Genomic DNA, 12500 nt, shown 5'->3' on the forward strand with positions numbered 1-12500 from the left:
GGTGCCTAAGACTTACGGTAACGTCTAATCATATTCATTTTTATCGGGAACGCACGAAACGGATGCGATAGCTTTTTGAACACCAGACGAAGACTACACATACAACCGAGCTTAAAATTCCATATAGTTTTTATTTCAGAGCAAGTATTACTGAGTATTATCATCTTTAATATGAAATAATCTGTATCTCGCTTAGACATCCGAAGTTTAAAAATCTGACATTTAGGTAACATTCGTATTGAATTGGTCTTTACAACGGTAACTACCAATTTCAAATCAATTCAAATCGCCTCCTGCTGTGATGTACCGACCGTTGAGCGAAATGTAACGAAAATATTTCAATCCTTCCTTATAAGGCTATTTTTAAACATTAGTGATTCGTATGTGATATACGTATATATTACCACGTAAACTAAAACATATTACCAGGGAGTCTCGATCGAAGCTTATTTCGTGTGTAAAAGGACACAAAACTTACATTTTTTTAAAGATATATTTCACAAAATACTTCATCATAAATCACGGTGATATCATTTTTTCCTGATATTGGTATAAAAGTGTTCCTTGAACATTCACGAACTCATATCTATTCGCAATGTCATAATTAAATGCCTTATGCACGATTGCCACAAGCAAAAGTCCACATAGGTGTACCTGGGCGCTCATTAGCAACGTACCTCTCCGGGTGCTGAGGGACTCGCGCACCGGCTGCAAGACAACGAGCCATAGCAGGCACTTAATACTCATTTGGTAGTTTCCTCATCCATGTACCTATACTATATGTTGACTAACTCAATTTAACCCCCTTCCCCCCCCTCTCTCAGGGACGGTCCCCTTAAGGGGACCGTCCCTGAGAGAGGGGGGGGAGGGGGTTAAATTAAGATAGTTAGCATATAGTATAGGTACATGGATGAGGAAACTACCAAACGAGTATTAAGTGCCTGCTATGGCTCGTTGTCTTGCAGCCGGAGTTCTGCGCAGCTTTGGGTGACAAGGCCTATGACGTCACCTGGAAGGAGCTGAGAGCAAGGGGGGCGGGGGGGATTAGAGCATGGTAGGCAGGGACATAGATAATAGAAAATGGTAGTAAATGAGCAGATACTTGAGTAATTTCAGATGTCGGCACGTTGAACGATTTGCATATTGGACATGTTTTGCAGGCGATGATTATCAGCGATTGTTTGTAGGCCTATATCATATATTCTACGTGAATTTAGTTTTGTAATTCATATGTTGCAGCTTAGACATGGCATAATAAGGACGTAAAATAAATAAAAAAGACATGGCATATGTAAACTCCAAATGTTTTTGATGAATTCATTATAAAACGAATCATACAACAATAACAATAATAATGATAATAATAATAATAATAATAATAATAATAATAATAATAATAATAATAATAATAATGGCAATACATAAATATACACATAAATGTACATATATAAGCTGCAACCAACCACTGGGCATTGTGACTTTGCGCGCGCCAGTCAGTCAAGCGAGCGAAAACGGAGAGAGGGAGAGATCCTTACGGCTCTACCTCACATCAAAGAATGACCACGCGATTAGCGTGGAACCCCCAGGCTCTGCTCCAGATGACGTCATGCGCAAGACGGACGAATTTGAGTCCCTTAGTGACGAGACCTGTACTTATATAGACCTTGACGTATATCACATACGAATCACTAATGTTTAAAAATAGCCTTATAAGGAAGGATTGAAATATTTCCGTTACATTTCGCTCAACGGTCGGTACATCACAGCAGGGGGCAATTTGAATTGATTTGAAATTGGTAGTTACCGTTGTAAAGACCAATTCAATACGAATGTTACCTAAATGTCGGATTTTTAAACTTCGGATGTATAAGCGAGATACAGATTATTTCATGTTGAAGATGATAGTACTCAGTAATACCTGCTCTGAAATAAAAACTATATGGAATTTTGAGCTCGGTTGTATGCGTAGTCTTCGTCTGGCGTTCAAAAAGCTATCGCATCCGTTTCGTGCGTTCCCGATAAAAATGAATATGTTTAGACGTTACCGTAAGTCTTAGGCACCATAAATTGGCAAATATCCCACAACACCTAGGCGTCTGCATGATTTTATGCACTTCTTAGTAAAGATAATGGGTGCAAATGGCTAATCATAAACTTTACACTTGTTCTCCTTTGCAATCTGTTAATATTGACAATTATCAAAGAAAATGGGTATGAGAGGGATAACTAATAAATTTTATTTAGATATGAAATCAATGTAGGCCTACTAAATGATGATGATTAATCTTTTTAACTTTATGTGCGTGCGTTCACGTACATATGATCCTCCTCGAAAATTATAAACACCCAGTGACCATCTCCCCCTCCCCCCCCCCCCCCTGTGTGAGGCATGGGGAATATTCAACGACTTTCGTAAGTTCTCGAATTCAATGTACTAAATTCATATGCTTTTTGAAATTCTCAAAATTGAACCACCATGTTGTATTCATGCCAGGACTCTATAATTAGAATGATTTTGTACTAATGTTGCCATCCACAGTTCCCCATTTCTTCAAAAAAAAAATAATAATAAATAAAAAATAAAATGGAAAATAAATTTTTTTTTTTTTTTAAGGTTTCTATCTGGTTTAGATTAGATTAGTGCATTTATTAAGCTTTTCACACGAAAATATCAACTTTAATGAACAACGAAAAAAAAAAAAGTTACATACCTTTACAGAATAGCGTCCCTATTGAACATGAAAATTCCTATTGACTTGGTAATCATTGCATTGCAAAGTACACTAAATAAGCGTTTTTTTATATATAATATCATTAGATTCAGAGAAAAATAACAGAGATAACGAACTTTGGCAAGGTGCCAAATACAAAATGCCGTAGCTCCGCTATTTTTTTATGAATCTTCGGTACATCCCAACTCACGTAATTTTCATGCGATCCAAATGCAGTTTGTTGCTTTCATTAGAGCCTCGGCGTCCCATAGCCATGTAAAAGGCCGATTTTTGAATTTTTGCCTTTATCAAAAAATAATATTATTCTAATGCTGAAAAATGAATAAAAAAGTATTTTTTATGCCAAGCTGTCCCCTGCCAAAACAAAAGGAAATTCAAAATTCGGCCTTTTACATGGCTATAGGCTATAGTTGATCTAACACTAGCATTTTTGGGGGAATATTCTGTAAAGAGCTCTGATAGTTGGGATGTACCGAAGACATACCAAAAAAAACAGCGATTTTTTTCGACTTTTTGGGGGGTGCCCCCCCCCAATGGGGGAGCAAAGTTAAAATTTATATATATGACGGAACGCAATTCTTTACTCTATAGCATGCAAAACGAATCAATCAGTTATCTCTAACCGATATTTTTTTATGATGTATAGAGTAGGGAAAGGTGGCCATTCTCAGGGACAGTCCCCTTAAGTAAAGATATGATCATTAGTCTCGAAGTTATAGAAACAAGCAAACAAATGACTCCCGTGAAAAGGGACAAATCCAGACCCAAGTCAATATGACCGTTACATAAAATCGGTTGTTTCGTGTTTTATACCTCTGTTATTGCTGTATTATTGTATATATATTCATTTACATGTGTATATGCATGTAAATTATTGTAAAGGTACATGGTCATGCATGCGTATATGCGTATATACGCGTATACTTCTTAGATCCATAATTATTTATTTCATTTATTTATTTCCTTTTTGTTTCAGTCTACTCTTCTTCCCCATCGCCTAACCTTAGTCACCAGCGGAGTACTTGTTATGGAGGGACAATGAATTGTTTAGTGTTCGTTACAAATAACCGTTCAGAAAACGTTGATAGATCAAAAATATTTTGAAATACAAATCTCTTATATCAAATCTCATATATTCGTTTATCGTGGATGCTTCTTGGGATGTAACAATAGGTATCAGATATTTATAGGCCGATTTTACGAGTTTAAACTAATAAATTCTATCATAATCTTTCTTTACATTGATTTTTTCTCGTGAATGGAGTTATATTGACATAATGATGTTTAATTGATTATTTAGTTCCAAATGAAAGTGCATACATAAAACTATTGCAATCAGAAAAGTCTAAAGCGGTGGCGACGCTTAAAGCTTTGAAGCGTGGGACGGCCTTGAACGCGCACGGGCCTCCAGTCCGTGTGAATATCTATTCGTTGCGAGTTTATTTTTGGAGATACAGACTTGTAACTGCTCATGTATTTTCACCAAACTCTAAACATACTTTTATGATGAATTTGTCAACATCGAATCATATCTACTATGTTTTATGGAAAAGAAATGTGAAAAGTCGCATAATTATTTTTTATTTTTCTTCGTCTTTCATATCATAAATCTTTCACTTTGGTATACAACTGTTATAATAAGACACATTTATCTTCCTGTGATCCATTCCAATAGGTAATGTCAAAATATAATGCATCTTATTAGCTCCTGTGAAGCGAGAGTGCGGAAGGGTGAAAATCGCTGACACAGCGGCAGTGGAACTTGGGGTTCTGGCCTCGCGCACAGCCCAAATTTTTCGCCGCAGAAGTTCATATTCATGTGGGTAATTCTACTCTCATTTACAAATATGAAACTGACCATAACTCATTTTCGACCACTCCGACCCAGCGGGCGGACAGACTCCGGGGAAGCTCCGCCCGCCAATTTTATAGCCGCCCGGAATATTTTTTTTTTTTTGGCTTCAAAATATACCGGCGTGAATGGGTTAATTGCTCATCTTCAAGATAGACACTTCTTACACCTGTTGGAAGGCTATCTCACACCCCCAGGGGTTGCAAGCACCTTTGGTTGGGAAACCGTAATCTACTGGAATTCACAACATCCAATACATCCTGACCAATAAAGCAACCTAATTCCATATAATAAACTTTATTCAATAGTTGCCATGACTAAACATGCCCTTCGGACACATTCTCTTCACCTCGGTATGTATGACAAGATAGTGCTGCATACATACCTTAGAGAATAAACCAAACACATTTTTATCTCATTATACCAAACTTTCCTTTTATCAGCAATTTGGGGCACTTTACAGGCTTACATATATCACTGTAATAGTTACTAAGGTCTATTTTTTCTGCATAACCACTATATTGTTTAACAAAGGAGCCAGAATCGACGAAACACTGAAAACAAAAAAAATCCTCGCCGGCATTTTGTCAAGGAACAGCAATCGCAAGACCATAAAATCTTAGTGAAAAGTGCAAATGCACATTATGGTTTAATAAAGAATACTTTAAAATTATCAACACATGTTGATAGTTTAGAATGCATAAAATAGATGACTTAGGGAAATCACATGTTGAAAAAGCAAGTAGTAATACATTAACTAGTTGAAAGATCACAGGAATGAGTTAATCGGTCATAGTATTGTAAATATTTGTGAAGTTGAACTAGTTGAAAGTTGAAAAAGATGTGTCAATCTTCTCTTTTCTCTGTAATGTATCCCCTTCATTTTTTGGTTTGTGCACGTTATAACACAGATGAGAATTGTCTTCGTTTATGGCAAGGTAATCATTCCATACAATTTTTTTACTGTAACTCTTCTTGTTATCTACAGTAAATTTAGCCAATTCATCTATTACTTTTAAACTCCTCGTCTCTCTAAATCTAAAATATACCTACTATTCAATGAATTAATATTTCAAGAGGAAAAGTCTGGACTGGTGGAATGAGTTACCTGAAGTGACGCGTGGAAATAGAGGAATATGGACACTACCATCTAATTGAGTGGAAGAAATAGAATAACATACACAAAATGAGTTACCTGAAGTGACGCGTGGAAATAGAGGAATATGGACATTACCATCTAATTGAGTGGAAGAAATAGAATAACATACACAATAGTTTTACGAGGCCATCACAATCAATTTTTGACAAATATATTTTTAAATACCCAACAACTTGAAAAAAATCTCCTGTAATCTAGTAGGCTTTGGCAATCCTGTGACCCAATATTTCTGCTAAATATGAAAAACTAAAGGAGTTATGACTGAATCTGAGCCCCCAGCCTCCAGCTTCGATATTTACTTTGTCGCGTATGAGCAAATATACTCACAAATTTGTTTTTTGGGATTTTTTTTCAATTTATTTTGGTATTCTCTGGTAGCTAACTGGCAACTCTGCTTCTAAATCAGCTGACAGCGACGAGAGAGACTGAGCAAGAGGCTGCTGCACTGTCTTGGCGCGACACCATCCCATAGTCACGCTGATATATAGTGTGTGATGCACCCTCATCACAACTAAGAGGACACTATTAATGATAAATGTTATTCCTGTAACTAATAAACATATGATGAGAAATACATCTCAATCACAGCTGCAGTAGTTGTTTATTTGTATGAAATGCCTCACGAGGTACTGTAAAAGTACTGCGAAGCCTGTGATGACACGCAGTACTTCTACAATCATCTGCAGTTATTGCCATTAGTATCTTGCAAAAGGGGGCGACCGAGTACCAGCTACACTTCTGAATACCATGTGAATGTCACAGACTGCATCAAGATTGACACAGAGATCAGAAAAAAAAAAAAAAAAAAAAAAAAATCTATCAAGCTGTAACACCAGTAAGAAATATTGCGTTTCCAGTGCAGTGTTGATTCTGGGTTGTTCTGAAGACTATACAGTGACAAAGATGATAAAATAGACTTCAGTAACGATCCAAGTTTAATATCTGGGGCCATCAAGAGCTCCAAAAGCCAAAAAAAGTTATTAAAATCGAAACAATCCAGACAACAGAAAAAAGTGAATGCATGTTTGACGGTTCCAGATATAAAGGTATTTGGTTTATTATTTTACGGTGTGAATGCAGCTCTATCTTGCCATACATACTGAGGTAACGAGAAGGTGTCCCAGAGGGCGTTGGGGGGCAGAGCCTTTCATCAACCCTCCCCTCGGGCACACCTAATCATGGAAACTTAAATTAATATATTAGGCTGGATTATTGGTCAATACATTTTTGGGGGGTTTGGAATGTGTGAATTCCCGCAGAGTTTTGCCAAAAGGTGGGTTGGGTTCCTGTAGTGTTTTTTAATTCTGGTGAATCAGTCTGTAGAATTTCAAAGATGACAGTTATGTCAGTAGAGTCTCATTGGCCAATTTTAAGCGTTTTTTGTGCTAGTTTTACAGTTTTTGGTCTTTGTTCTTATTCAAGCCTGTTTTACCCCATAATTTCTCAGATATACTTTATGCCCTCCCCTGCTAACGGGACTAACAAATCAAGAACGTTGATGGAGAAACGTTACTTGATCTTCTGAACAATTCATTTGCACAAGAAACAATGCCGAGAATCAATGAAATCATTGGATTTCCTGCAGAAAAACAATTTTTTTTACTTAGTCTCTTGGAGGGTACATCACTCTCTGTAACAAATATCTATATTTCTTTAAAATGTGGAAGACACTTGAGTTTAAGAATAGAATTTTTCAGGATTGACATTCAATAGAGCTGTTCTTGTGGATTAGCAGTCATTTTAAGCAGTGAATGGTACAATTCTTTCAAAGTAAGAATTCTTAACCAAGTGAATCCTATGCTTAAAACAACTCTAAGTCTCTGGCGAATGCATCGACACTGTGAAGAATTACATGAAGTGCTAATAAAGGGGGTAAACGGGGGATTGCCCCCCTGTCTACGGAATAAATATAAGGTAGATAAGGGTAGGTTTGGGTTTCTGAGTTTGCATGATACCTTGGGGGTAATTTTCTATATTACGTCCGCATAACCGATATCGACGATTTTGGTATCGTTGGATTCCTCTCACTCTCCACATTGCAAATATATGGTTTTTGTTGCGCGGAAACCCCCCATTAGCGACAAACTTGGCCCCGATAGCAGGGGAGGGCATGGAAGGTTCCAGGGAAAATACGGGATTAAATAGCATTAATAATATAACGAAAGTGAAAATAACCATGGTTAGTCAACCCCCTGGGGGGAGCTGCCGCCCCCAACCCCCCACCGAGGAAACAAAACCTCCACCACATATTCCCGGCAGGCTAGAGCGTTACACAATCATCGTCGATGTCGGAGCGGCGTGCGTAATATTACAATTACCTCATAAAATTCTCGCTGAATCAGCATATTAACCTTAGCATAGTCAGCATTGTATATAGAGACGATTGTAGTATAATCTGGATGAACAGGGTGGCCCGCCCTCGTAGGCGGGTGTTGCGCCTTTTTCAATGTTACACCGATGGCCTCAAGGTCGAGTTTCCCGTGCTCTGGAATAACGATATCCGTATTCCTAACCAAAATAACCATCGCGTTCAGAAGGCAGTCATAGCTTCTGCGATGGCCGAGTGTGGAGGGTGCTCGTATTCAGAGACGGATTTTATGCTTGAAATTGCAACTAGCCAGGAAAAATGCTAGAGATAGCTTCCGCCACGGCCTCCTCCGTTTAGAGAAAGCTGTATCCTTCGGCCTAGGACCTCCTGCCGGACGCACCCTGCCTCTTTAACATTCTGCGGCAAAGGAGCACCCTCCCTACTAATTAGCAGCATTAATCAATCAGGTTAGTACATTAAAAATCCTAGGTTATTGTAGGTTATCGGCTCCGCATCTAGTTCGTGTGCGCTCTATCCTGCCGTGAATACGTGGTGGTTTTGTTTCCTCAGCGGGGGTTGGGGGGCGGCAGTGGAAAGTCATGTGAATAACCATGATTATTTTCACTATGAGGTTATATTATTAGGGTAATTTTATATATTACGTCTGCCGCTCCGACATCCTTGCCCCCGCTATCGGGGCCAAGTTTGTCGCTAACGGGGGGTTTCCGCGCAATAACACCTACATATTTGCATTGTATAGAGTGAGAGGAATCCAACGATACCAAAATCGTCGATATCGGTTATGCGGACGTAATACAGAAAATTACCACCTTGGGTTTGAGACTTAGTCAGCAGAGGGTGCATCCCTCTCGGTAAAAATTACCCATATCAAAAGCAAAAGGACAAAAATATTCACTGCATATCACTGTTCAGAGAGTGTCCATAACATCCTCACACAGCCAGTATTCTTCACGGCACGTTTTCTACAAGTTGGTGCAAAGTACTAATAAGGGGGGAGGGGTAAGGGAATAAATAAAGCGTAGAAAGGTTAGGTTTAAATTTATGGGTATGCATGATACCCTGCTTTTGGGACAGTCTTTGAAGGATACATTGCTCTTAGTAAAAAATACCATCAATACATTTCAATATCTTTCATAAATCTAGATATCCATTAGCATATATTTGAATATATGGCCTTATAAAAAAAAAAAATGAATGCGCTACTCCCCAAACAACTTCCAACAAACTTAATCATTATATATTCTCTGAACTTTACTAACATTACGCTTCACCTGTTTGGTAATCAAAAATGAAATCCCATATAAATGTAAATTTACGAAATAAGATGGGTAATTTTCTATATTACGTCCGCATGACCGATATCGACGATTTTGGTATCGTTGGATTCCTCTCACTCTATACAACGCAAATATATAGGTTTTATTGTGTGCTAACCCCACGTTAGCGACAAACTTGGCCCCGATAGCAGGGGAGGGCATGAAAGGTTCCAGGGAAAATGCGGGGTTAAATAGCACTAATAATATAACGCGCAGTGAAAATAACCATGGTTATTCACAAAACTTTCCATAATAATCATAGTTATTCACATTACTTTCCATTGCAGGGGGCTGCGCCCCCTGCAACCCCCCCTGGGGGGGCTGCCGCCCCCCAACCCCCGCCGAGGAAACAAAACCTCCACCACGTATTCATGGCAGGCTAGAGCGTTACATAATCATCGTCGATGTCGGAGCAGGGGGCGTATTACCTCGTAAGATTCTCACTGAATCAGCATATTAACCTTATTATAGTCAGCATTGTATATAGAGACGATTGTAGTATAATCAGGATAAATACGGTGGCCCGCCCTCGTCAGCAGGTTTTGCGCCTTTTTCGATGTTACACCGATGGCCTCAAAGTCGAGTTTCCCTTCCTCTGGAATAACGACATTCTTATTCCTAACCGAAATAACCGTCGCGTTCAGAAGTCAGTCATAGTCGCCGCGATGGCCGAGTGTGGAGGGTGCTCGTACTCCGAGAAGGATTTTCTGCGCGAGATTGCCATTAGCCAAGAAAAAATGCTAGATATGTGCTTCCGCCACGGCCTCCTTCGTCGTGAGAAAGATTGCGGCAGGTGCGGGCAGCCAGCACCTGAATGTGAGGTTGCATCACTTTCTGTGTGCTGCAGCGTCGCTGTATACTCCGGCCTAGGACCTCCTGCCAGACGCACCCTGCCTCCTTCACATTTTGCGGCAAAGGAGCACCCTCCCTAGTAATTAGCGGCATTAATAAATCAGGTTAGTACCTTAAAAATCCTAGGTTATTGTAGGTTATCGGCTCCGCATCTAGTTCGTGTGCGCTCTATCCTGCCATGAATACGTGGTGGTTTTGTTTCCTCGGCGGGGGTTGGGGGGCGGCAGCCCCCTGCAATGGAAAGTCATGTGAATAACTATGATTATTTTCACTGTTAGGTTAAATTATGGTAATTTTCTATATTACGTCCGCATGACCGATATCGACGATTTTGGTATCGTTGGATTCCTCTCACTCTATACAATGCAAATAGATAGGTTTTATTGCGCGCTAACCCCCCGTTAGCGACAGACTTGGTCCCGATTGCGGGGGCGACAATGTCGGAGCGCCGGACGTAATATAGAAAATTACCCTAAAAATTTAACCTCACAGTGAAAATTTTCATAGTTATTCACATGACTGCCGCCCCCCAACCCCCGCCGAGGAAACAAAACCTCCACCACGTATTCACGGCAGGATAGAGCGCACACGAACTAGATGCGGAGCCGATAACCTACAATAACCTAGGATTTTTAAGGTACTAACCTGATTTATTAATGCCGCTAATTACTAGGGAGGGTGCTCCTTTGCCGCAAAATGTGAAGGAGGCAGGGTGCTTTGAGATTGCGCAAAGAAAGAGCCCACGAACATTGAAGCAGACCAGTCACACCTCTGTCTCTTCTGCTTCCTGACCGCCACGGCCCTATCACACCTGAATCTTTTCTTCTTCAGGTCTAGGCGTGCTGGCTGCCCGCACCTGCCGCAATCTTTCTCACGACGAAGGAGGCCGTGGCGGAAGAACATATCTAGCATTTTTTCTTGGCTAAGAAAATCCGTCTCGGAGTACGAGCACCCTCCACACTCGGCCATCGCGGCGACTATGACTGACTTCTGAACGCGACGGTTATTTCGGTTAGGAATACGAATGTCGTTATTCCAGAGGAAGGGAAACTCGACTTTGAGGCCATCGGTGTAACATCGAAAAAGGCGCAAAACCCGCCGACGAGGGCGGGCCACCGAAACAATCCAGACAACAGAAAAAAGTGAATGCATGTTTGACGGTTCCAGATATAAAGGTATTTGGTTTATTATTTTACGGTGTGAATGCAGCTCTATCTTGCCATACATACTGAGGTAACGAGAAGGTGTCCCAGAGGGCGTTGGGGAGCAGAGCCTTTCATCAACCCTCCCCTCGGGCACACCTAATCATGGAAACTTAAATTAATATATTAGGCTGGATTATTGGTCAATACATTTTTGGGGGGTTTGGAATGTGTGAATTCCCGTAGAGTTTTGCCAAAAGGTGGGTTGGGTTCCTGTAGTGTTTTTTAATTCTGGTGAATCAGTCTGTAGAATTTCAAAGATGACAGTTATGTCAGTAGAGTCTCATTGGCCAATTTTAAGTGAAAATAACCATGGTTATTCACATAACTTTCCATAATAATCATAGTTATTCACATTACTTTCCATTGCAGGGGGCTGCGCCCCCTGCGACCCCCCCTGGGGGGGCTGCCGCCCCCCAACCCCCGCCGAGGAAACAAAACCTCCACCACGTATTCATGGCAGGCTAGAGCGTTACATAATCATCGTCGATGTCGGAGCAGGGGGCGTATTACCTCGTAAGATTCTGTTTTATCCTGATTATACTACAATCGTCTCTATATACAATGCTGACTATAATAAGGTTAATATGCTGATTCAGTGAGAATCTTGCGAGGTAATACGCCCCCTGCTCTGACATCAAGATGATTGTGTAACGCTCTAGCCTGCCGTGAATACGTGGTGGAGGTTTTGTTTCCTCGGCGGGGGTTGGGGGGCGGCAGCCCCCCCCCCCAGGGGGGGTCGCAATGGAAATTTATGTGAATAACCATGGTTATTTTCACTGTGCGTTATATTATTAGTGCTATTTAACCCCGCATTTTCCCTGGAACCTTCCATGCCCTCCCCTGCTATCGGGGCCAAGTTTGTCGCTAACGGGGGGTTAGCACGCAATAAAACCTATCTATTTGCATTGTATAGAGTGAGAGGAATCCAACGATACCAAAATCGTCGATATCGGTCATGCGGACGTAATATAGAAAATTACCTAATTAGGGTAATTTTCTATATTACGTCCGACGCTCAGACATCGTCGCCCCTGCAATCGGGACCAAGTTTGTCG

The 12500-nt window shown here is 40.4% G+C and overlaps 1 protein-coding gene across 4 annotated transcripts in view; it reads right to left on the bottom strand.

Annotated features, from left to right (window-relative positions):
- The window catches only part of Kap-alpha1 (karyopherin alpha1), a 128247-nt gene that overhangs the window by 115000 nt on the left and 747 nt on the right, over positions 1-12500 (bottom strand). Inside the window, exon 1 of one of the 4 annotated variants that reach the window (XM_070139240.1) lies at positions 6844-6915. The exons of the other annotated variants lie outside the window; for them this stretch is intronic. Coding sequence (XP_069995341.1) covers positions 6844-6894 — 51 coding nt within the window. The 5' untranslated portion in view covers positions 6895-6915. Of the gene's footprint in view, positions 1-6843; positions 6916-12500 lie in introns of those variants that run through there. 4 annotated transcript variants of the gene reach the window in all.

The sequence above is a fragment of the Penaeus vannamei genome, chromosome 25 (genome assembly GCF_042767895.1).
Source record: "Penaeus vannamei isolate JL-2024 chromosome 25, ASM4276789v1, whole genome shotgun sequence".
Lineage (NCBI taxonomy): Eukaryota > Metazoa > Arthropoda > Malacostraca > Decapoda > Penaeidae > Penaeus > Penaeus vannamei.